The sequence below is a fragment of the Microcebus murinus genome, chromosome 9 (genome assembly GCF_040939455.1).
Source record: "Microcebus murinus isolate Inina chromosome 9, M.murinus_Inina_mat1.0, whole genome shotgun sequence".
Taxonomy (NCBI): domain Eukaryota; kingdom Metazoa; phylum Chordata; class Mammalia; order Primates; family Cheirogaleidae; genus Microcebus; species Microcebus murinus.
The window spans coordinates 71179790-71207122 of record NC_134112.1 but is presented as its reverse complement, the minus strand read 5'-3'; the positions used below and the strand labels follow the sequence as shown (position 1 = coordinate 71207122).

The following is a 27333-nucleotide window of genomic DNA, read 5'->3' as shown; positions in this document are numbered from 1 at the left end:
CATTTGTCAAAACTTGAAGAACTGTACACTAAAAAAGGGAGGAGCAGGTAAATCACACAGTGCTGATGCCATTAATAGAAATCAGGATGTGAGGAATTGCCAGTTAGGCAGGAAAATATTTGATTTTAAACATGGTAAATTTGTGATGCCGATGACGACATACAGGTAGACAGGATCTAAGGAAACTGTAGATGGGAATGGTTGCAATTATTAAGGGACAACGACCCTGTTGACAAAAGTCCTGGGGGACACCTACATCTAAGCAGTGAGAGAAGGAAGAGAAGCATCACAGATAAAGAGAACACAACCGAGAAGCAGGAGGAAAACCAGATAGTGCAGTGTCCCAGAAACCAAGGAAAGTGGAGATTTCAAGAAGAAAAGGGTGGTCTACATCTTAAATGCCTCGGAAAGATGAGGCAGGATGAGGGCTGAGAAAAGCCAGTTGGACTGAACAATAGAGAAGTCAATATAGACTTTAATGAAAGAACTTGCACGAAGTGTGCAACACTGTACAATACCAGCTATGAGTAATTTCAAGTGTAGTAACATGCCAATTTTGTTTGAATGGACTTAAAGAGTATTCAGACTTTAGTCAAACTCCATTTGGGCATTTTCTGGAAAGAGAACCTGATTTACAAGCAGGCAAGTCATTGCTTGTAGGTTTCAATACACACACAGCACATTACACGCTTTTGGAAATATTCCCTGTCAACATCCAAAAGATTGTGCTGCCCCAGAAGTGAAACTTTGTGCACATTTATCCATGCAATCAGTAACCACATTCCAAAGTTGCATTGTGTACGGATTATTCAGGTTCAGCCTTTATGTAGTACAGTATAGTGTCTTTCAAAGAAAAGGAGAGAGAAATAGCAATGTCCTAGCTGCAGAAGCCTATGTAAATTTCCAGTCAAGTACTTAAGTAACGGGTACTGTGTGAGAAACACTGGTTCCCGTGCTGTCCGTGTTCCGTGTTTGTCAGGGAGGAGGTGGAGTGGGGTGTGTGTGTGTGTTTGTCTGTCAGAAAAAGCTCAGAATCCCAACTCTTGCCTTGAACATCTAAAATATCATCTCTTTTTTAAAACAGCTTTGCTGAGTTATAATTTATAGCTCATAAAATTCACCAATTGTAAGTGGATATAGTCAATGATGTTTAGGAAATTTATGCAGTTGGACAGTTATCACAATCCAGTTTTGGATCACTTCAACACTCTAGAAATTTCCCTCATGCCCATTTGTAGTCAATCCTCATTCCCACCCTCAGCCCTAGGCAACCATTGATTTGTTTTCTCTATATATAGTTCTGCCTCTTTCTAGAAATTTCATATAAATGGAATCATTTAACACATAAACTTTGGAGTCTGCCTTCCTTCAGGTAACATAATGTTTTCAAGGTTTACTCATGTTGTAGCATGCGTAAATAGTTCGTTTATATTGCTGAAGGGTATTTTCTCATTGTATTGATACCACATTTTGTTTATCCACTCACCAGCTGATGGACATTAGTATTACTCCCGGATTTCGGCTATTATGAATAATTCTACTGTGGTCATTCATGTTCAAGTCTTCATGTGAGCACATATTTTCATTTCATGTGCTTATTAACTAGCTATTCATACATCTCTTTGGTAAAATGTCTATTCAAATCATTTTCCTACTTTAAAAAATGGGCTATTTTGTCTTGTCTATGGTTTGAATGTATTCTGCAAAATGCATGTGTTGGAAACTTAGTCTCCCCCGATGCCAAGAAGGGCTCTGCCCTCATGAGTGGATTAATGACATTATCTCGGGAGTTGGTTCATTATTGCTGGAGTGGGTTTGTTATAAAAGCAAGTCTGGCTACTTCTTGCTCTCTCACGCATACACTCCTGGCCATGTGATACCTTTCACCACATTATGGTACAGCAGGAAAGCCCTCGCCGTATGCAGCCCCTTGATCTTGGACTTCCCACTCTCCAAAACCATGAGCCAAATAAATTTCTGTTCATTACAAATCACCCGGTCTGTGGTATTATTATGGCAGTACAAGGCAGACCAAAGTAATCTTCTTATCATTGATTGTGAGAGTTGGCTCTGGCTCTTAATGGCAGACTAACAGTTGGGTCTGAATGAATAGTATGGACTCCCTACCTTATGCCTTCACCTGCCACTGTCCCTAACATGTCCCCAGCCTCCCTCCTTAGCACCAATTTCTTTCAGAATCTTTCTGGATTAAAATACCAGGAATTAAGCTCTCCCAGGGGCTGTCACTTTTTCTTATCCATCTGATGCACCCTGAAGTCCCAATCCTCCACCATGACCTATGATACACTTATTTACTGAAAACTAACCCCAGTCACCTCAACTTATTCTGTAACATTTCCTCCACCTCCTCACAGGTGTTGAAATTCTGCTTTCAATCAAAGACCATAATATCTTGGAACTCTTACCAATGCGGGCCACACCTCTCCCTCTTGCTGATGCACAGGGAGGTGGGTGAAGTGACTTCTCACTTCCCAACACTGCACTCAGATCCCCGCCCCTGTCATCTCTCAATTGCTGCCAACCTTTTCTCTTTTCAAGCCCATGCCCCCCAGAAACCTTATTTCCTGCCCACCTTGTTTGCTGACATCAGGGTCTGTGCATTTCCCTTTTTCAGTTGTTATCGTCAAGGACCGAAACATCAAATGTTTCTCTACCTGCAGACATCCCAGTCCTCTTGACTTACTGCATGTGAACAGAATAAATGTCCTTTCCATTCCATTCGACACCCGGGGGCCTCAGCACACTCCAGACCACTCAAGTTACTTGGCTTCCAAGACCCTTCTTGTGGTGCTGAGACTCAGTGGACCCTGCTCACCATCTCATTTCTTCTTGCAACTTTCTCTTCTTCTGCCTTCCATGGTGGTCTCATCTCCTGGGTCTCCTATCTCTCTGCTCTTCTCCCTCACTTTATATATCCCGCTACTGGATAATTGCTTTTGGACTCTTAAGTGCATACTCCCAGCTTTGACCTCTGCTATGCACTGAACTGTGTTCCCCAGAAGTTCAAATGTTGACTCTCTAACTCCCAATGTGATAGCATTTGTAGACAGGGCCTTTGAGAGGTAATTAGGTTTTTATGAGGTCCTGAGGGTGGGGCCCTGTGACGGGATTAGTGCCCTTATAAGAAGAGACACTAGAGAACTTGCTCTTGTTCTCTCTTGGCCATGTGAGGACATCGAGAGAAGGTGGCTACCTACAAGCCAGAAAGAGATCCCTCACCAGACCCTGACCATGCTGGCACCCTGATCTTGGACTTCTAGCCTTCAGAATAGTTAGAAATAAATTTCTGTTGTTTAAGCCAACCAGTCCATGGTATATTTTTACAGCAACCCAAGCTGAGTAAAGCAACCTGTTTAACAATCTGCATATCCTCATTTCCAACTGCCTGATGGACTTCTGGGTCTGAATGGCCTACTCCCAAGTTAAACTCAGTGTGTTCAAGGCTCAACTTGTTATTTTTCTTCCTATTCTGCTTCTGTTTCTGTGCTTCACATATTTGTTATTGCACCAGGATTAACTTTGCTTATCTTTGGCTCCTATCAATTCCTTGATAAATACTGTTGATTCTGCTTCTGAGAGGCTTCTCCTTCCATAGTTTCCTTTCCAGTCTCATTTCTATGTAAGTTCTACCCCTCACTTTATCTTCTTGCTTCCATTCCTTTCAAGTCATCTTACAGAACGAAGAAGGATTGCAATCTAATCTGATTACATTTTTATGTTTCCACTTGGCCAGAGAGTAAATTCCAGACTTTCCAGACTCTCTAGTTTCGTTTTTAAGGACTTCTATGATTTAATAGTATAAATATATTTTTCTCAACTTCTTATAACTTCCCTCTGTGCCTTCCATTCTTGCCAAATCACCGATTATGTACTGTGTACATAAGGGAATATAAAAGATCCTCATACTTTCCTGCTCCTTTGCCTCACCTGGATTGGTATTTCCATTCACCCAGCTGCCCAATTACAAACTTGCTATACTTTAAGGCCTATTTCAAATGTCAACTCCTCCTTAAGGTATAAGGTGGTATGGTGGAACTGGCTGTCCAGCTGAGTGTCTTGCAGGGACCATGCCCTCACTGCTAGGCCTGTCTCAGTTACAGCTTCCAGATTTCTCAAGGTGGAATTCATGCTGCCCCTGGGCTATGAGAGTCAGGGCTAATTCCAGTCCACCTGTGTCACAGTCACTGATGGTCATTTCTTCTCTTCCCTTATGAGCACAAACTCCTGAAACACTGGATTCATGCCTGGTTCAGCTCTGGGCTTCCTAAGGAGTCAGTAGGGTGCCCCTCTTGATAAATATTTTTGAATAAATGAGTGAATTTATAAAAATAAACTACGGGTACCTATCAGACAATAAAGTCCCTTTTTATATGTGAAGAAAACTGAAATTAGTGATGTGAATTTTTTATTTTTAATGAAGTAGAACTAAAACTACAAAGAAAGTTGGGTGTGAAAGTAAGAAAAGAAAGTCAGGCATGATCAGTACATTACCACATCTGACTTGGTGGTAAACTTCTGAGTTTGCAGGCTTTCCAAAGCCATCCACTTCACTGGCAGCTTCGCACCTGTCTTGTTGTGTACACTGTAGTATTCTTTATCATACATATCTCTGGCAAGGCCAAAGTCAGCAACTTTGACAGTGAATTTTTCATCCAGCCTACAGAAAGGACAAAAATTATTACTGGTGGTTGAAACAGAATAATTCACAATGATGCTGAATATCTATAGATTAGAACAAGTGGCTTCAGTATTTGAAGTCTATGACTTCTGAAGGGAGTGTTTCATCTGGCTTCTATTGACTAATGCTAAATTATAACAGAATTCTTGAATAAAAATGTTTGACATTTACATTACAAATTCAACAGGCCAAGAAAACAGATCATGCATGGTATGGCATAAGAAAATCCTTTTTTTTTGCTTTAATGGAGAACTGGAGAAGCAGTATAGCTGTCTCTCCTCCCAGCTTTCCTTGGTTGCTAAATAGAGTATGCCAACTGACTACTACCCAAGCAATCGCCAGTCTTCACTTGTCAACTTATTAGCAAAACTCAGTTTTATGGGAGAGCACAACAGGAGGCTATTATTTTACTTTTCCATTCTCAAATGGGCTAGGTTAACACATAAAACACATATACCCCACGACTGAGGTATTATAGAAATAGGATACACAGTAGAGCATTGAAGAAAAACAGCAAGGTTCAACAAAAATCAATTTCTGCTGACTGGGGCTATGCATCCTTTGTCCAAGCTGGCTTTTATGTTGTTACATTGACCCAAACCAAGGTGGGAAACTAACAGCACAGCTCTTTCATTCACACATACCATAAGTCATGAATCAGTGCTGTGCAAGGGAAAGCACTGAATCAATTACAAACTGTTGACTGTTGTGTCATACAGTCAGGCAGCCAGACACAAATAAAGTTCTTTGTATATTCATTCCCAAATACCATTTTTGGTAGAGCTTCTTCAGGCCAACTTCAAATCCACTCTTGGGAAGTTACAATATATTGGTATTTGTGTTACCACCCCTCTCCTTTTCACTGTGTAATGCCGCAGATCAAATTCTCCCTCCCAAACACTAATGCAGTGTGAAACCACAATGTTGGGGGCTACTGGTGGGAAGGCCTAAGAAAAGCAAACGAACACAGCAGCTGTTTAAGACCCCCTATGGAGAATCCCTTTTTACATTCTCTGTTTGATAAAGCCCCGCCCACATCCCCTAGGCGTACTCATGGATTTAAAACTGTAACGGAAATAAAGGACTTTTGCATAAGAAGAGAAAACAGCCTCACTAGCATAGAGCAGTGGGAAACAGATTGCTCCTTGTCACTTAATTTGGACTGCAGGCACAGACACATTCTAATACTTACATACAGTTTCTTGCAGCCAAGTCTCTGTGGACAAACTTTTTGCTTGCAAGATATTTCATGCCTTTGGCTACTTGAAGACCAAAGCCAATAAGATCTTTTACAGTTGGGTTCTGCAATCAAAGAGAGTTGGAAAAGCATAAACTAAGCATCTACCGTTTTAAACTCTGATCTGAGAATTCTGAAATGTTTATTTATAAAAATTATCTAGTCTCAAAAAAATAACTTGTACCCTATTGATTGCATCGACCATTTAAGTGTCTATTATTGTATGCAAAGCACTGGGTTAAATGTTTTTAAAAAAATTATGGCTAATTCTCATACACTTCTGTAAGGCAGGTGTTACAGGCTCTCCATTTTCCAGATGGGGAAATGGAAGTGTTTTAAAATGTAGGTTTTATTATTCTTCAGGTATGATGAGGCCAACAGATCAGGAGACAATTGCCATTGAAAAGATAGTTTGCTACTCGCAGATTCCAAGAGGAAGGGCCCCCGTGTCACACAGGGCCACACAGGAACACCAGGGATGGGTGGGGGCGGAGGGAGTGAGGGGAAACATGGGAAGGAGCCTTTACTGCAGTTTCCTTGGGAAGGAATGAGCAAGGTAGGGAAAGTAGGTTTAGGATTGGCTAATTTGCATAATTTCCATTGGCTCTAGGGTATAGGGGCTGTCCCTAGGAGTGTGGTACTTGGCCCTGGGGTGATTAGGGTAGGTGGATAGTGGCCCAGAGTGTGAGAGGCTGATAAAGGAGGCGGCTGGGGTCTGGGCTCTTGATTGGTTGATTTGCATATGAAAGGAAGGCAAGTTGTTAAGCATCTCCAGCAATTAGCTAGCGCTGGGAGGGGCATTCCCTCCAGGTCAGCAAGGCCCCAGAGGTCAAAGCTTCAGAAACCCATTGTTAACATAGGAGGCTCAGAGAGAAACCAAACCACTCAGATGGTAAGTGGTGGAGTTGGGATTTTAACCTAAATCTGTTAGGCTGCAAAGGCTACACCCCAGTGAAATCAGAAGCCCTCCTGCTGGTACCGAAGCACCAGCCCACAGCTCCAGAGGCGCTGGACCCACAAGGAGAATAGGACACAGCATTCTCTGCAAGCTCCATCCACAAAATTGTCTGGACAGAGAAATGCCTTCAGTAACTATAAGAACTGTATCTGAAAAAAAAAAAAAAAAGAACTGTATCTGAAATGATAAACTACTCAGGCCGGCAGCCCTGACCAGGACCCGTGTATTAGAACAGGATATTTCCTCAGCTGCCACTGTGGAGTTTGTAAGTGCAAGAGGTAGTCCACTGGGACCCTGCAAGAAGGGTTAGGGTTAGTCCCTTGTGGTTTAGGCCTCTCTTTAAGGCACATCTGTGTTCGTGGTTGTCATTAGTATTGACTCTTTGGGCTAAAAAAAGGCCAAGGATACTATTCTCTACTAGATAATAGGAAATCTCTATCATGCTTTAACCTTGGGGGAACAATACCCTAGAGAAGGAAGCACATCCAACCAGATTAATTCACAGGAGAATGACGAGAGTTAAAGTGAGAAAGTGGGATCTGTCCAGGACAGCTTTGTGCTTTATAAGGTAAATTCACCTTATCAGCAAAATATTCACTGCCAGGGAGTGTTGTATTCTTTTGGCTGAATGCAAAATATTTCTTTACTGTTCTGAAGCTTATTTTCTCCGAGAACTTGACCCCATATTTGTGAAGTTGTTTTTGATTAACAGTAAAGCTGCTCCATTCGCTCCCACAGAGAAGGAGCCTGTGAATTCAGTTTTGGGGACTCTGCCCCCCACCCTGCCTGGCCCCCGCCCAGCCAAAACCTGCTTACTCGTTAGGTCCTGGCATAAATGTCTTAAAGAAAATTCCCACTTGCAAGAGCCTAAGCAGCTTTTTTGCAACCCTGGGCTCATTCATTCAACAAATATTTACTGAGAGCTATGTGCCGAACATTATTTTAGGTGTTAGAGCCACAGCAATGAACAAAATACACAAAAGCCCCTGCCTTCATGAGCTTGCATTCCAGTGGGATTGAGTGTGTACACATGTATACACCTATACAGACATATGTGCACATACAAATACAGCTATTATTTATTTCCTTATTGTCTAGTAAAGCACTATTCAACAGAAATATAACGTATGCCACATATGTAAGTTAAAATTTTCCAGTAACCATATTAAAATAAAAAGAAACAAGTGAAATTAATTTTCACAATATATTTTTGAACACAACACATCCAAAATATTATTATTTCAACATGGCATCAATATGAATAATCATTAATGAGATAATTTACCTTCTTTTTAAAAAGTGATGTATTCAGAATCTGGGATGTATTCTACACTTATGATATATTTCAATTTGAAATGGCACCTTTCACACGTGACTCATGGCCACAGTATTGGACAGCTTAGGCCTAGAGTATCAGATGATAAGTGTGATGAAGGAAAACAGAGCAGGGGAAAGAGGACTGACTGAAGGCTTCAGGGTGGGTGGGTCTGTTGCAATTTTAAATAGGCCAGGGAGGCCTCATTTTGAAGGCATTAGGGCAAAGAGCTGAAGATGAAGAAGAGAGATATGTGAATATTTGTGGGAAGAGTGTTCCAGGCAGAGGGAATAGCAAGTGCAAATGTCTGAGGTAGGAGAATGGGTGGCAAGCAGAAGAAACAGCAAGAGACTCATTTGTAATTAATTCTTCAATGTCTTCTAGAGTTAAAATGCCATATGGGCTGACGCTCGCTCTGCCTCTATTTCTCCTGCACCGTGCTCAGTTTCTGGCATGTAGTAGGAACTCAAAGATGACTAAATGTACTTATCAGGGGTCAGGTAGAGCAAGGCTGCCTACAGGGCAAGTAAGAATCATTGCTCCAGGAAACCCTTCAAGGTGTCACTATCTTCCTGCCAGGATAGAAAATTTTGAGGTACATTTGAACAGTGTTAACATCCTACAAAGTTCATGTTTGGCTAATAGCTTTTTAAAAGATCCAAAGCAAGCCCATTCTGAAGGGTTGACTGGCTTACGGCTAGTTTACCAGTTAGTAAGCTTGGCAGTATACGTACATGTGTCTCATTTCGAATGAAATTTCGAAGATCTCCATGTTTCATGTATGGTAAGACCACCAGGGGAGACCCTTCGCTTCGCAGGCAGATTCCCAACAGGGACAGGACATTGGGATGGCTGAAATCTTTCATGATGATTCCTTCAGTAAGAAACTGGGAAACTTCTCCTATGTCAGTGATTCCTGAGAAATCCAGTGGTGGAGACATTAACTTCATTATGGAGGAATGAATACTTTGTCAAGTTTAGATGGGAAGAGCAGTGAAATATAAAACCATAGAGCTAACATCTTGTCCTGAGGCTTCAACCTCAGCATGTTATTTTCACAATACATCTGAGTGAATGATGTCACCTTGCACTGTGCCTTCAAGTCACCACCTACACCCACTTTTGTAAGACACAGTCCAGCAACCAGTTTGCCTCACAGAAACTTAGTCCAATGTTTGTACTTGGTTTTCATATAGACTATCCCTTTAGTTACCTCTTGGTCAGACTTTGAACAAAATTAATCCTACAGAAGGCTGTTCAGCATGGAGATTTATATTTTTAAAAAAGACTGAAATAGTTGTAGCAATAATATATGTTGCAAACTTTCCATTTGTTTATTTAAAGCTTATTAATCTCAATATGTTTGTAATATAGCTGGTTCACATTTTTCAGGCTGCTGCAAATTGTAAGCAGAAAATTAGATATGGAAGTAGAAAAAGCAAGCATGTGAGACCTCTCAACAAAGGTGGAGCCAGGAACACTCTAGTATGTGGAGTATGTCGGGTTGTATAAGGTAGTAATTTATGGCCATAATTATAGCTCTTGGGTCATCAATAAAGATTTAGTTTATGTTTGGAAGCATTCCCTGTTTCTTAAACAAAGTATGTATTTAGTCTTAAAAAGATTTTTCTCAATAACCACTTCAATTTTAAGAAATATTCCAGCATTTAAAAGGAGGTAAGTTTCAGTTATTTAGGAAGTTCATTTATGTGGAATACCTCATTCCCCAAAAATGCGGATAAATGAGGTATTACCATACTTCTGATTTTTCAATTTTCTGCCAGCATATTTTTCTCCTGTTTGTCTTATTTCATTTTTTATCTTTTTTAATGGAAGTTGTGGTTAAAAAATAATTATAGTAATGCCTCCGGGTAATATGAGTCATTACTACTGTATGTGCCAACATGCTTCCAATAGTTTCCATAAATGTCACTTGCAAAACAAATATTAAAGCCAAACAGTTAAATGATAGTTCATCCAAGAACCTAATTTCTCTCACATTGTTACTTATGAGTGTTCTGAGGGATAATTTCAGAGGATATATTACAACAGGAGTTTAGAACAAACAAATTTTTCAGGATTAGACCCATAATTTTAGCAGTGGCTGATTTTTCTACAAGGGAAAGTGTAAATCAACATTTTATTATAAGCTATTTGTTAGTCTGCAAACCACCAGAAGTATAATCCACTGCTAAGTAAAATTTAACTTACTATTTAAGGATTTCACAGCACAGTGAATTTTCTTGCCATCATTGTCCAACAAAGTCCCATGATATACACAACCAAAATGCCCTGTGTGAAAGAGGGAACTTGGTTAGTGCTGCATAACATTTATGCAATAATTATTTATCAAGCCCTTCATGGCCTTCATTTCCTTTTATTCTATATGGCGAAAAAGTGCATTTTAAAAATACTTTTGATTAACAACACCACTCTGTGTGTGTTTGCATGCAGATGTAACACATTTCACCCAAGGATATAAGCAATATGATTATTATATGATAAAAGCCATAGGTGATATGACTGTTATTAAAGGCTAATATAACAAAATATTCAACCATAATGGAACCAGTGAAAACAGAAATAACGTCTCCCTCATAAAAATAGCTGTTATTTTCAAGGATTAAATCATATTTTTCAAATATGAAAATAAAGTTTTAACTACACGAGGAAATGTAATAAAATAAGTTCCCTATATTCTAATAAACTGAAATGAAACAAAAATGTTACCACCAGAAATAAGATTAGTATTATAGAATAAGGATTTCCCCCATTAGTCACTGGTTAATCCGCAATCCAGGTTGGCAGAAACTGAAAGGCAGTTGCCCAAATGAAGCAACTTCACTCTGACTCATTTCATCCAGTTCTCTCTGGCTTTAAACACATCATCTTCCCAATGGTAGCCTTTCATCCAGTGGCAGTAATTTTCCGCAGAGGTGCCAAATGTCTGATAGCTGTGTAAGTCATTAATTAATTCATCCTTCCAGCTAAGACACCCTGAGTGCCTGGTATGTCAGGCATTAGACTACCCTCTGGTAATGCAGAGGTGAACAAAATAAAACCTGTGCTCTTGAGTGCTAACATTCTCCTGGAGAAAAACATATAAATAAATAGTAGCTGATATTTATACAATTGTTAGTAATTATTACTTCAAAAGAGAAATAAGTGCCATTTTAGCACCATTCATGATAAAAAAAAATTCTAATTTTACAATGTGTAGAGTCAGAACACAATTAGTGAGGCCACACACTCTAAAATTGGTGCAATTACTGGGATTTACAGGCCCATGAAAGAACTATATACTACTCTGACATGAGACGTGGAAACATGTTTGGTAACACTGGAAGCATTTTTGGGGAAGGAGAAGCATGATAAGGACCATACTCTGGAGCGTGTGAAAGAGGAATGTGCGTGGATACTGCCACCTGAAAACAAGAGGGCCTCAGGTTGACATAAGGCAAATCATCACATCAGCTTCTTCTGCATCTTGCTGGCACATGCCTCTGCAACCTCTTGCAGCATACACAGAAAATAAAAGGGATCAGAAGCCATTCAGTATTAAGGGCAAAAGCTTTTTGGAAATACAAGAGAAGAGTGGAGTTCAGTTCTTGGCTTCTGGTTGGCTTCTTTTCCTGCTAAACATTTCCTCAAATACTGTTTATGCTAGCTGTGATTACTGCCCTGGCTAGCTTATTACAAATATTCGTTCCTCTTTGTATAAAGAAATTGGAGTGCATTGTGGAGATGATATATGTTGCTTCAGATCAGGGAATGCTATAAATTCCCTGTCTTCTGATGCTGTCCAGCAGTGTACACATGCTATAAACCAGGCTTCATAGAGTTTGTTGTAAAAGAGAGACGGGAGAGAGATACGAGCGAAAATATCAGAACTTAAAAGAATGATTTTTTTAGAATAAAGTAGATGGCACCTTCCAAGAAATCATAGTTGCCAGTATAACTGAAATGAAGAAGAAATGCGATTTAGTTTTCATATGTTTGGGAGATTATCCCATTGCTTCCATGCACAGGGGCAAATCCCTGTGGATATGATTTGCAGGGCTGCGGAACCCAAATCAGGCACACTTGTTATCAGTGCTCTGTCAGTTGCTTTCACCATTGTCTAAGTTCCTAATCTGCAAAGGCAGAAGATAAAATGCTTACTGGAAAATCGTATTTAACAAAAAGCTGAGTGGAAATACTTACCTCTTCCTATGACTTCATTGAAATGCACAATCAGGCTACTGGGCCCAATCACGACGTGCTGCACTGCCTGGACCAGCTCTGGATTTAGAGCACTGAGGTCAATGTGGACAGTATTTTGCAGTAATGGACTGGATATATCAGAGTCCCCACTAGTTAGGATGGGGGACAGGTCTGTCAGAGGGTACTGCACTTGTCTGCATGATCCATTCTGAGATGAGTTAGGAAACTGGTCTGCAAGAATAAAGCAAAATTATTAGAGAACAATAGTGACACCTTACTTAATGGGGACTGCAACAGAGGCAGCAAACTGAATGAACAATAAAGCTTGAATTTTTACAACTAAATAAATGGTGGTTATGTCATTGAATGTGGCTAGGAAGAGCCTTTGCAAAGAAATTGGCTTGATAAAAATGTTAATAGATTGGGAAAAGATACTGGCTTATATACACAAACATTTTATAAAATGTTTACAAATTTTCTTTTAAGTGGACTAAGTGTTAACTTTGAAAGCTTGTTTACCCTCTCCATTTCCTTAGACATTTCTCTTTTAATCGATAGCAAAAGGCCATGCTTGAAGTTTATTTTTGAATATACTACGTCCTTAAGAATGGGAAGCAGCAAAGGTAGTTAAGCAACTGCCTAGTCTCACAAAAATCCAGCTCAAATGTAAGAAAATGAAAACGATGCCTTTTGAGAGACTAGTATTAATGGAATTAATTTCTATTGTGTAAAACCTGTAGGGATTCCTGGCCGAGGGAGTAAAAAATACATATAATTAGAAATAAATAATGGGCTAAACTTCCAGAACTGAAAGCTTTTTGCATTAGTGATAAATTCTCCATTGTGTGGTAATGGAGCACTGGATTTAGTGTTACTGTTGTCTAGAGAGGGCAGTTAAAACTGGATTTGGACACCTTCCACACTGTGCAGTGGACAGCACTTGGAAAGGGGTGCACATTCCTTAAAAGTTGATCTTTAAAACCAAAGCTCTGTAAGAGCCTCAAGCAAGGTTCACTTTCTCAAGAAGAAACGTTTTTTCATTTCAGGAAGAAGGAATTGTGCTGAGAGTAAATTTTTAAGTGACAAAGAGTGCAGAGAAGGCACCAGTTGCTTTGCCCTTCCCACCGGGATATCAAGGAGAGGACAATACAACCGCAGCAACTGACTTGAAGATGAAATAGGCATAGGATTGACATGTATTAGTAGACAATACAGGGAGCGGGTTATGTGTAGAGGGATCCCTACTGGCACCAAAAGATGATAGTGTTTGTTTGTAAAAGGGCAGAGGAATCAAAATTTGAGAGAAGGGCATAAGAAGAAAGCTGATGGAACACTGACTATTCCTAATCCCACTTAAGCATTTTTAGTATTTTCCATAGTGAACAGTTTGATTGATAATAAATGAACTTGCCCAGAGCAGTGACTCTCAAAAGTGATTCCAGAAAAGCTTTGGGTGGCCCCTATGGTCACAGTAGTCATTAGCCAGAAACACGGCAGATACAACCTTAAAGGAAAGATGTGGAACATCAGGGAAGTACTGAAATGCTGAGTGGTTGAGGGAAGGAGGGAGCCTAGCTGGGTGCCTGCTCCTTTAATCCCAGGGAATCGGGTTCTCCAAACCCCTCTCAGAGGGACTGGGAATGCAAGTGAGCCTCTGTAAACTCAGTTTTCATTTTCACTTCCCAAACCTTTGCACCAGGAGATCAGGGTTCTGAATTGTAAGGGGTGCAGAGACTGAGGCAAATCCTTAGTGAGACAGGAAAAAAGTCATTTGGCATGAAAATTCTACTGACCCTTAGCTAAGTACAAAGGTGTAGAAACCAAGTGAACCATCAATGTGTGGCACTGGTGTCAAACCATGGAGAATTCTACATTTCCATGGAAAAGACTGGTGATAAGATACCTTAAAGCGATACAAGTGAATATACCATTTGATCCAGCAATCCCATTGCTGGGCATCTACCCAAATGATCCAGTGACACTCTTCAAAAAAGACACCTGCACTCGAATGTTTATAGCAGCACAATTCATAATTGCAAGGCTGTGGAAACAGCCCAAGTGCCCATCAATCCAAGAATGGATTAATAAAATGTGGTATATGTATACCATGGAGTACTATTCAGCTCTAAGAAACAACGGTGATATAGCACATCTTATATTTTCCTGGTTAGAGCTGGAACCCATACTACTAAGTGAAGTATCCCAAGAATGGAAAAACAAGCACCAGATATATTCTCCAGCAAACTGGTATTAACTGAGTAGCACCTAAGTGGACACACAGGTGCTACAGTAATAGGGTATTGGGGAGGTGGGAGGGGGGAGGGGGGCGGGTATATACATACATAACGAGTGAGATGTGCACCATCTGGGGGATGGTCATGATGGAGACTCAGACTTTTGGGGGGAGGGGGGGAAATGGGCATTTATTGAAACCTTAAAATCTGTACCCCCATAATATGCCAAAATAAAAAAAAAAAAAAAAAAAAAAAGACTGGTGATAAGGCTGCTCTACCAGATACAGAGAGAAAAGTTCTGCAGTTGCCTCTTCTTTAGGTTCTGGGTGTGCATCTGTTTCCTCATTCTTCTCTCTGAATAACTGTCTTTTGCCTATTTTATCTTTTCACATTTCAGGAGCAGGCTAAGTGTAGAAAAGAAGATTAGAACTCAACTTTCTCAGCAACAAAGACAGAGGTTTGGTGAGTAAAGAAGTTGAAAGAAAATTAGATAAGCTTTAAAAAAATTATTTGTGAAATTTAATGATCTCAGATTAGAGCTATTAAATGTAAATATAAAATACTAAATAGATCTAAGTTTCAAAACTATAGACTAGGTTTGCTTTGTCTATATTATTATAGGAATAGATTTTTAAAGGCTAATGGAATCATGTGGACAAAGACAATGTTTACCACATGTATCTCTATAGAAATAACATAAACTTCAAAAAGTAAGAGGCAGTGAGTATTGAAAAAGTTAAAATGTCAAGTGCTTCATTACTCTTGTACTTGTTTGGATGAGCACCTTCTAACTTTTCCAGTATCTTTAACAGTCTGTGACTCATTTTATTTGTCCAACGGTAAATATTCAACCAGGAAAATGCTTGTACTTGACTCACGTCCTGTAACTTCTAAAGATAATGCAGCTGATACAATAAGGACGTTTTGCGTTTACCAGGAGATTTTAAATAAAACATTGTGAAAAGCTCTGGTTAACTTGACCATTACTGGGCCTAGTGTTTTGCAAAACAGATAATGTTGAACCCTCCTTTTTAAATAGAATAACTGAAGGTTTTTCTTGGAAAAGTCTCAAAATATGTTCAAGTCCTGGAATGCTGTAACAGGTTATGTACTAACAGTACAATGAAAATGCTTCAAAGGATTACTAACAGTATAATTTAAATGTTTGGGTTTCAACAGGTAACAAAGGTATCAGTTCCAACTTATATTTAAACACATATATGTTTTATAACTTAATTCTTCCTGAGTTGTTGAGGAGAGCTTCACAATTTCTTAGCATCATACTCAGATGGTAAACAAGTTACCTTTGTTCAAATGGTTTAAAAATTAACCTTTTTGTGAGAAGAGGGCTTAAAGACTCTAAAATTATAACATAATATATACATTGGTTCATTTAAAAATAAGAGCCATGTAATTCTTTGTCAAATTAAATACTTCTTTGGCAGAGGTAAATACTTCTTTAATATTTTTATAAAAATATAAAGGCAAACCCCAAAATAAACAACAATGCCACAACCCACTGAGGTATATGTATAGGTATTTCTCTGAACAAGAAACTGAAATATACCTTCTGGAAAAGTAGCTCGGTAGTCTACAGATTCATTTGAAACCATTTCTGTAGTTGGGCTTACACTTCGGGCACTTACAAGCCTATCCAAATGAGGAGTGTGTACTCTTGCATCATAGCGAACTAATTCACTGCCCAGATCTTAAAACAGAGAGAAAGAAAGAGCTTGTTAAAGACTCGGCTATGATGGGACCCAGTGGACTTTGACCCAGTGCTCAGAATTCACGGTTTTATGGATTGCATATAAGACAGCACACATGAATCTACGATGATTTTAAACTGTACTGAATGCATTCTTAAGGTAACTTCTAGAAAGAAACAATAACAACAAAAAAATGCACCTTTAATTTGCTTTCTCTTTTTCATCCACAGGAAAAGCCCGAGTAGTAATAAGAGTATTATTGATATTGAGACAACACCGACAATCAATCCTGTGAAATTCTGATCTGGTTGAACTATTACTTTTCCAAGGACAGTTGAAGAAACTGCTTGCTTCCACTAAAAATGGTAAATAAAGAAAAGTCAGAATTTAGCCATGATAGATACTTGTACTACCCAGGATGAAGCACAATCTCTCTGGGCCCCAAATACCACGTGTTTATTGCCACTCTAGAAGTAGCACAGTTGCCTTCAGGATAATGAGAGATTCTTCAATTCTGCTTTGGTGTTCAAATAATTACAGTATACTGATCCCGAAAGTACTTATATGACACTTAGCTGTTTGTATTTGTAACTAGGTATTAGGGATGAAAAGACAAATAAAAAGCAGGAACTGAAGCACAGAAGGGGAGATAGACAAATTAATGATTATAATACTATGTGGCAGATGCCATAGAAGTACAACTAAATAGTAAAGGGCAGAGACAATGGAACACTAACTCTATCCTGGAGGGTGGGGCATAGGGCTGAGAAGACTTCCTATAACAGGTAAATAATTATATTGTGATTATGGGACAATGAAGCCTCAGAATATGTTAATTTCAGTTTTTATATACAGAAGAAATATTTGAGGTCCTATATGGCTCTAATATTTTATGATTTTTAGGATTTATGGTCCTTCTGAAATTCCAAGTCTAATCTCATGACTCAATCTTAGATGTTCTAATTTTTTAAAAATATTTTCCATTTCATAACTTTTTGGAAGACTTTGGGAACCTTTTAAAAATCACTTACTCTTAGATAAACAAAATGTGGTATATACATAGTGGAATATTATTCATCCACAGAAAGGCATGAAGTACCGACACACACTACGACATGAACGAACCTTGAAAACATTATGCTAAGTAAAAAAAGCCAGACACAAAAGGATAAATGTTGTATGATTCCACTTACATGAAATATCTAGGCAAATTTATAGAGACAGAAAGATTAGAAGTTATCAGTTCAGAAAGGAGGGAATGTGGAATTAGAAGCTTAATAGTTATAAAGCTTCTGTTTGGGGTGATGAAAAACTTTTGGAATTAGATAGTGGTGATGGTTATGCAACACTGTGAATTAATGCCACCAAACTGTACATTTAAAAATGGCTAAAATGGCAAATTTTATGTTACAGAACCATAATTTAAAGAAGTTAATAGTATAATATACCAGAACCCATTGAACCGTATACTTTAAATGGGTGAATTATATGGTGTGTGAATTACATCACAATAAAGCTGTAAAAGAAAAAAAAAATGAAAAACATTCACTCTGGTTCTAGATGATCTGATTTAGCTGTCTACATGAAAGAAGTTATTGTAAAATGGCTTAATCCTTATTTTACTTTGTCCAGTGTGTACATCTTCTTTTTCTTATGGGATTCCATGAATTTGTGATCACTGTAGCAGGCAGTGGTATAATGGGCTCTGGCCTCCTGGGGTGGTGGGAGGTGGGGAAAGGGACAATCTTGGGTACGTCCTTATCCCTTCTGAGAATTACAGCAAATTTGGGGGAGAGTGTGGCATGACGGAGAAGCCTCACATGTGGGTGGAAAGGACTTTTGAGACCCACCCTCCTAAGGTTGGAGAAGGAGACAGCATTACAAAAAAATCCTCACTGTTTCTAAAATAACAACTGGAGATGAGGGCTGGGCTGATGAGCCAAAGCCAACACATAGATGAGCTTTAATGATTTATTTTAAGCCTGCGAGTGACATAATTACACTGGCTTCCTTATTTACATCAGGAGAGGAATGCAGGAATCCCACCTCTATATTTAGCTCGCTGTTCAATTTCAGCAGGTCATTGGGGACCGTGCATAAAACGGCTTCAGAATGTGAGTGGATATTCTCACAGCTCTTATTTCCAACTTTTAACACTTCACCTTTCACTGCTTCAGGGTCAATATCATTTCCCTGGAAGAAAAAAAAAAAAAAGAGGTTGTTAACACTTCACAGTTTTGCAGGAATGCTAACAATGGTGAAGGAATATAAATATACTGCAAACGTGGGCCAAGTTGTTTGCCAAGGCACATGATTTTATGATGCTAATTTTCATGGGAATTGGCATAGTTGAAGGGGAGCATGACCATTCCAGGGCACTGATTAGTCAGGAATTACAGCATATAGCTTTTTCATCAAATCAGATATTAGAAAAAAGGAAACAGATTCATGTTTCACATCCTTATGATGAATGACATCTTACCCATAATCATCTTATTGTTGTATTCAGAGGGAATTGGTGTGTTACAAAAAGAAGCAACTTAGAGACTTAGTTATTGCACTCGCTGCCTAACACTGCCTAATGCAGAGATTCTCAGCCTTGACTTAACTTTTAGAATCACACTGAGAACTTTAAAAAATACTGATACTCTGGATCCCGTCTCCAGAGACCTGATGTTAAATCATTGCTAATGTATTCACAGTGTATTATTTTATGTTAATACATTCCTTTTCTGTTTAAGTTGGGCAGTTTCTTTTTATCCTTCTTGCACACTTGAATCCTATACATAAATGAATTCATTTTTGAAGAAATTCCTGTGAGATGCTGTGTGACCATCATTATGATGTGAGAGCCCAATGATGTTATTTGGAACAATTACATAGTTACATGAGGATTTTTTAAAAAAATTACTCAATTTGACATATTTAGTTAACTGGAGTTACCACCAGGCATTTAAAAAATATCAATGCATTGTTGAAGAAACCAATAATTAATCTTGGGAAAGAAGTGCAAACATAGGTACAATTTCTCATATCAAGACTTAATGAGTACAATTATTTACTGAACAAGCTATTACTTTGAGGAGAGATATATAAAAACATATTACTATTTTTCTTATGGGCAAAGAACAACCAATAATAACTACGGTACTGCTACTTTGTTTTATATAATCTTTAATACTTGGCAAACTCCATTCACATACTTTGTCTCATATGGATCTCAATAGATTGGTAGGTCAGATATAATTCTAGGACAAGAATTTGGAAGAAAATACTTCTTTATAACTTGAAGTTGGAGTTTAAGAAAAAATGGATATAGATAAACCCTATCTTTATATTTCCAGAGGCAGTATGTGTAGTCCATTGAACCAGGGCAGCCTCACAGGGCAACTCAACATAGAAGAACATAAATCTAATAGGTCACTTTGGGCCATCAAATGACAACTTGTTGGTTAGGTCTGAGGAGGGCTAACACCCTTACATATTGGAGGGAATTCAGGGAATGACAAAGAAAAGAGATTAAAGAGCTGGAGGGCTTGATTTATGAGGGAAGGACTAAAATGTGTCTTGCTTGCTTAGGTAATAACTAAAGTTGGGGGAAGGGCTGAACATACTGCAGTTCCATTTCCAATACTCATTTTTGAGGCTTAGGATCTTGGATGCTGCATAAAGACTTCTCTAAAACAAAAACAAATCACACAACCACACAACTAAATCCCTTTTCATATATAGCCACCAAAGAATTCAGGGTAAGTAGTAATTTATAAAAGAGATTATCAGCTTTGTATATGTAATTGTTTTAAAGGCCTAAAACCCAAGATATGATACAAGTGATATTGGTAGCACACTACTATATAACAGAGGGAAAATAAAAATAGATATAGGCTAACTTTTGCCACTTAAAATAAACATAGCTGTATTGAGATGTGAAAAAATATGTTTAGAACTTCTATTATTAATTTTATTATTACTTATTGAATATTAACTATTATTAAATAGAAGAACATATTTACAAAATAAGCTCAATTTTTTGTCATTAAAATGGTAATATATGGGTTTGTAAATAAGCAACAAAAGAGGGGGATTTCTGATTTTTAATCCCCTAAACACATAGAGCAATTTAGAGTTATTATTATCTCATTTTATCCCGAACATACTCTCCCTGAGGTAGGTATTATTGTCATTCCTGCTCTACCTATGTAGAACTAAGGTTCAGAAAGGGGCTAGGTCGCAAAGCAAATCCAATTCCATTTGATACAAAATCTACTAACCATCTGCTGTGGGTCAGACACAGCTCTAGTCAGGAGAATATAAAGATGAGTAAGATTTTCTTCCTCTCACTGTAACATTAAAATGGATACATTTCTAAAATGACAACTAATTACTTCTAATGTGTCATATCATTGTCCCTTCCCTCTCTAGCTCTGGCCAGGTGTGACGTAATGTTTCTATCCAGGGAACTCACATCTGAGATGGCTACACAACAGAGCAGGTGGGAGTCAAAGTGGGTAGGATTTGAAACAGCACTATAACAGGAGGACTCCTGCAAGTTTTCATACAACCAGGTGGCCACAGGCCTAATCTAGGACAGTCAGCGAAAGAAGTGCTGTAGTTTGGGAGAGGACACAGACAGCCAATGGTCCAAAGTCTAAGGAGGACAGCAGTAGAAAATCAGTGAGTTGATAGTGGGGGGCAAGATTTACATTCCATCAAGAGCTGCCACCTCTAACCCCCCAGGTCATGGACCTGTTAGGAACTGGGCCACACAGCAGGAGGTGAGTGGCAGGGTGGGTGAGAGAGCCAGGAAGCAAGCGAAACTTCATCTGTATTTATAGCCGCTCCCCATCACTCACCTTGCTGCTTAAGCTCTGCCTCCTGTCAGATCAGCAGTGGCATAGATTCTGCGTTATGTTGAGTTGTATAATATTTCATTATATACCGTGTTTCCCCCAAAATAAGACCAACCCATAAAATAAGCCCTAGCAGGATTTCTAAGCATTTGAGCAATATAAGTCCTACCCCGAAAATAAGATCTAGTGATGGACATGGCTATGCAGTGTACCTGCACAACCCATGCATTTTGTCGCAGAGCAGTAAAGAAGATGAGCAGCCCTTCTCATTTGCCCCATTGTGACAGCTACTATCCTAGAGGTGAATGGAAAGGTGCAGGAATCCCCACCAACAATGTCGGCTCCCCCTATCAGGTCCCGGCCATCCTGTGTGTGTTGCAAGCTGAGGCTTTGAGGGGAAAATAACACATCCCCTGAAAATAAGCCCTGGGGTGTCTTCTTGAGGAAAAATAAATTTAAGATCCTGTCTTATTTTGGGGGAACATGGTATTATAGTGTAATAACAATAGAAATAAAGTGCACAATAAATGTAATACTCTTGAATCATCCCAAAAGCATCCCTCCCCCTTTCCTTGGTCCATGGAAAAATTGTCTTCCATGAAGCCGGTCTGAGCACTCATCTAGGAGACCCGAGTCTCTCAGCTTAGGAACCAAGAAAAGAACCTTCCAGAAGGCTGAGAATCAAAACTGAATTCCATAAGATGTTAATAGGCATTTGGGGAAAATGTTCCCTGGTCATTTGAGATAATCTGGGCAAACCAAAATTAAACTGGTTTCTTCATTGGCTATTTGGGGACCTTTACTATTAGGCACTATGAGACCACAGGTGCTATAAGCCCTGGAATTTTTTTTTTTAACAGAATGCCTGTTAACCTGTGCAGCACATGGAAATACTAGCTTGAGAATAAGATATGAACACCATTAATAAGAATGGGTCTTGGCACTGGGCCAAATGACCTCTGAGAAAAGAACCATTCACTTCCATCCTGTCTGGAGTCAGAACTGGCATCATGGTGGTTTTGACTGGGATTGGGCCTAGAGTTGCAGAAAAATTAGTCAGAGGGAGGAAGACAACCTCTGGCTGGCAGGTGGATTGGGTTGGGTCAGAACCCGGCTCCCTTCTAGATTGTTCTGAGAGTCTGGACTGTACCTGAGCTTTCAGCATTTGTTCTTGTGTCGACAGGGTCATAGCCTGAGTCCTGCTCCTTACCTCAGCTTATCACCCTGCCCCCTTTTTCCTGTTTGAGCTGATTTCTCCAGATTGGACTTTTGAAACATCTCTATTACCATATATTCCTATATGCTCCAGAATAAGACAAACCTCCAGGGCAGTATCAGGGACTCCTTGTTCCAGCATTAAACAGTGTACTTCTCTACTTTTCATAATATATGCTCAATGCACAACAAGTCAGATAATAGATAATTAGGGGAAAATGCAGGATTTTTTTGGTAAAAAGAATCAATTTTTAGATATTTATAAAAATGTTTACAGCTATTTCACTTAAAGAATTGTATGAATATCTACAGACCATATGATAAAAATTTCTCCATTGTGGAAGGCATTTTGGTGCACTTTAAATGAAAGTTAATATGAAAAGGACTGTTATTTAGTGAATGTAGTGGACAGAAGACCAAATTTGGAATCAATAAGCTTGAATGTGAGCTGCGGTTCTGCCATTTGCTCCCTGGGTGATCCACAACAAATCAGCTCATCTTCCTAAACCTCTGTTCATTTATCGATGAAAGGGGATAATCATCAGTGACCTCCTAACCTCACAGGGCCACGTGAGCCTCAAAGGAAATAAGATATGTCAAAGTACCAAGTTAACTTGTTTCCATTCAAATATGAGCTGTTGTTGACAAGGGCATTTTTGGAGTAACGTGTGCTCCCAAAGAGATGTCTACTTCTTATGACTACTGTCCACAACTGGTCTTGTTGGACCTGAAACATTGGCCATAAACTACCCTCTACATCCATGGGGTTCCTGACTCACTCTGAGGAGTGTCTAATCCTTGGCCCCTACTGTGTTCTCCTGACCCAAATTTGGCTGGGTCAACCTTTCATCAGGTTTTGGCCAAGATGTAGTTACTGGGCCAGTTGCTAACTGAGGCAACTCTCATAACTGGGGTTGGAAGCAATCACGATCTCTTTTTAGCCGAGGAATTCTTGCATGCATGGCTGCTTGAAGAGCATGAACTCTTTCTGGCAATAAAGAGCAAATATCACTCTAAACACATGATTCTCTCCAGAGCGCTTTCATTGATGGACTGCAAACACACCTCACATTCATGTTTTGAATGGTAATTGAGCAAGCAGAACATGAGATAAAATGGTTGCCTTTCTTTTGATAAAAAGTTCACTGATTGTGCAGAAGAGGCATTCTCTTTTATTTTCTCATGCTTTGTTTCACTCTAAGAGAGGCAGAGGTTTTATTTTAATTTGATCACTTTAGACATTGATAAAGGGTTAAATTGCTGACATAACAAATATTCTCCTTTATCTTTTATTTCCCTTTATACATAAGGAAAATGGAGTAGAGGAAAAGCTTGAATCATGGTACCAAAATATTTCCCCTGAACCACCCCTGCTTCCACTAGATTGGTACTCTGTCACGTGGCAGGTGCTATACACTTATGAGAGAAAAAGAGTCATTCTGTATATAAGCAAGAAAAGAAAGTGTTTTGTGCCTGTCTCCAGAGACCCTTTGGGCCATGTTGGGAACACTACTGACAGGCTGAGAATGATGTCAAATCATGTTTTTCTTGGTCCAACAATTTTGTAGGATGTTGAATAATGGGTATTTAACTTACAGAATGGAAACTTTTCTCTTCCCTATAAGACTGTGCTTGGAAGGGTAAAGAACTGTTTATCTCTAATCCCTCCATCATAGATACAGGAGCAGCAAACAGTTTTTCTGGGCGTAAAACTATTTGTACATACACCTTTGTTTTCATCAAGAAAAACCAAATGGAATCTTTCAAATGGCAAACCCAATAATTGTTGAAAGCAAAAGGTCATGCTAGATTAGTTTTATTGAAACAAAGTGATAAAAAACTCTTTCTCCTTTTCTGAAACTAATTAAAGAAGCAGATGAAAGAACTTTGCTGTGGTAAACACACTGTTCATTGAAGCAAGCTTCCATTTAATTTCATGCTGGGCTTGCTTAATTATTGTACAAAACATGATTGCAAGGTTAGTAAACTTGCATGAGTGTGAACGTGTACATAGGTTGGGCCATAGATAAAATCTTTGTAAACAAAGCAGAAACATTCAGTATACACATATTAATATTACTTAGATGGATGACCTACAGGAACCTATATTTCATCTAAATAAGGACTATCCTATTGCTTTGTGTTTGTTCATATTTGTGTTCAGATGATCTTTCCAAAAAATTCTGAATGTTCAAAATAACATGTTGAAGGATAAGTATTTTGCTGTTTCTAGTGATTACAGCTAAGGGTAATTCAAGTCTTGATCATTTTGCCAGTTTTACTATTATTTGAAACCAAAACAACTGAAGGGACATGAGAGAGCTGTATGTTAGTGTTTGTTCTGCCACTATTTCATCTTGTCAAACCACTTAACCTCTCTGGGCTTTAGTGTTCTTCATTTGCAGCAGGCTGGCTTAGAAAAGATGGTCTGTTTTTCTCTATTAAATTATATGTAGAGGCTAATGTGTTCCTAAGGTGGTAGAAATCTAGTTCCATTTATAAATCAGCTTAGAGATGACCACACCCAGATACAAAATTCCAGATATTACAAGAAAATACAGAACGACAATGGATGCATTTATTTTCACGGCTCTTACCTTTTATCTTATAATGAGCATATCTAAGGTGAAATGTCCAGGGGAATGTATAACATCAGCAGGCTAATGCATCACAGGGAGCCTATTTAATGGATTTGTGTCCCACATTTGCTACTTTTTCATATACACACAAGAAAGGGTTTTTAAATGCTTCATTAAAATGCAGACCATGATTATACTCATCTTTTAGTCTTATGCCAAAAAGATTTGTTTTTCAGAGCTTAGATATTTGCTGATGTAGTATAAGATATAATGACCAAGTACAACAATTCTATTCACATAGCTATGAAGTCAATCAAGTTTGAGTTGATGAGTTAAGAGAGTGTTTTAAGCCTTTCTTACCTTAATTTCCAGTACATTTTCATTGCCCATTGAGATCATCACTGGCTTTTCAAAAGGCTTAAACACAGGATTATGTACATAAATGAGATCAAAGTATTTGGAAAGGATCCCATCTAACATGAAAAAGGCTTTGGTTTTCAGGGGGAGTTGCAGATTCAGCTGTTGTAGCGAAGGAGTGGTACAGCAGATTATCTCTGAATTAGAACGATGTTGACATGCCTATAGTAAGACACAATTATCCGCTGTAAATAGAATATAGCTTGACAACATCCACAAGCAACTTTCACCATTCACTACTTTAACCAATTGAAAATATATAGTTTTTGAAAAAAATCTACATTTAACTTCCTAATGTTCAAGTACGCATTTCTAGAAACACGATAAATGCAAAATTATCCAAACAACCCGTCTTCAAAGAAACACATGGTATCACTTGCCCAGAATAGACTATGTTGATCTATTTGAACCTCACTCCATCACTCCTTCCTTAAGACAGGACAGTCCTCTGCAGGAGCTGTCCCCTAGTCATCGGAAGCAATACAATGGCAGAGTGGGAGCTGGACTTTGTGATGTTAGAAGCCTTTGGCTCATCTTCCAGCTTTAACCCAAGCTGTGAGAATTGAGGCAAAACCCATACTTAGAAACTCAGATTCCCCATTTAGGAACTAAGGTTAAAATGTTATTCGCAATGTGATATGCTACATGGTAAAGTGCTTTGTAAATTGCTAGAAGCACCATATGGTGAACATTATAATTAAGTATGCAGTTAGGTAATCTTATTAGTGTGTTTAAAACTATAAATTATTGAATGCCAGGTTCTGTGCAAAATATTTTACAGGATTGGTCTCATTTAACTCTCACAGTGAATCCCATAGGTAGGTGCTATGATTATCCACAGTTTACAGATGAAGAAACTGAGCTTTGGGAGCTGATGTCATAGGACCAGGTCGCACAGCTCTGAGAGGCAGAGCAGGGAACATAAATCCTAGGCCATTAACTCCAAAATTCACTGTCTTAACTCCCATGCTATACCTCTCATTCATTATATAGTCTATATAGGTTAATCTTTTCTTATGCTCTACGTTTTACTCTGCTCTGCTATTATTATTTCATGCCCTTCCATCTCTCATTTCAAATCTTCCCTTTGGAATTCTGATTTATGGAATTTTGGAAAATGTGGTTTCCTCTTGATTGTACTTAGACTAAACCAGTGACACAAAGTGGTACATTTAAGGTTAAATGGTTGCAGTTTTTCCCCCAAGGAAAAGACAAACAAGCAACAACATCCCTTAGATTTCCTTCTCTTTGACAAGTATAGTTGGAGATAAAACAATTACTTATGCCCACAATAGAAAAAGGACTCAGGATATACATAAAAAGCACAAATAGCATTTGGTATTTTCTTTTAAAATAATTTTTAAAACTTATCATACATTTAAAAAATGCATACTGCAAGCAGATAAAACTGACAGATACAATATGAATAAAATTATATTTAGTTTTTATCAAATTAATATTATAATGCTAAAAGCTATTTATTGTTATCTTAAAAAAATGGACACAAACAATTGTACTGCCATCACAATGATTCTCTACATAACAACAATAAATTTGAGAACCACACAATAAACTACATACTTTTGGGACATAATGCATGTTAACAAATTAATATACATTTTGTTAAGAGGGTGATTATTTTTATTTTAAAGGATTTGGGTTTATTAGACTTGAAGTTACTGTGGCTGTATCTATATATCTAAATCAGACCTGACCAAAGAGTTTTTATTTGTTAAATAATAAATGCATTCAATTCATCATGGTCAGCTTCAAATTCTATAAGTGGCAGAGAACATGGAAGGAACACACATCTCTTTAGGTGGCAGTTTTCACAAACAATAGTAAAATGGCTATAGTAAAATAGATCCACTGAATTTTTCACTTGTTCAATTCTAATGCATTGTTCTACTGCTCTGA

At 38.5% G+C, this 27333-nt stretch overlaps 1 protein-coding gene across 2 annotated transcripts in view; it reads right to left on the bottom strand.

Annotated features, from left to right (window-relative positions):
- Positions 1–27333, bottom strand: part of MET (MET proto-oncogene, receptor tyrosine kinase) — a 108476-nt gene that overhangs the window by 7731 nt on the left and 73412 nt on the right. For both annotated transcript variants that reach the window (XM_012761101.3, XM_020289757.2), the window contains 9 exons: positions 25360–25578; positions 18402–18548; positions 16555–16711; positions 16214–16354; positions 12413–12643; positions 10421–10501; positions 8944–9125; positions 5892–6001; positions 4513–4678 (listed from right to left, as the gene is read on the bottom strand). In XM_012761101.3, the coding sequence (XP_012616555.1) occupies positions 4513–4678; positions 5892–6001; positions 8944–9125; positions 10421–10501; positions 12413–12643; positions 16214–16354; positions 16555–16711; positions 18402–18548; positions 25360–25578 (1434 nt within the window). The remainder of the gene's footprint in view (positions 1–4512; positions 4679–5891; positions 6002–8943; positions 9126–10420; positions 10502–12412; positions 12644–16213; positions 16355–16554; positions 16712–18401; positions 18549–25359; positions 25579–27333) is intronic.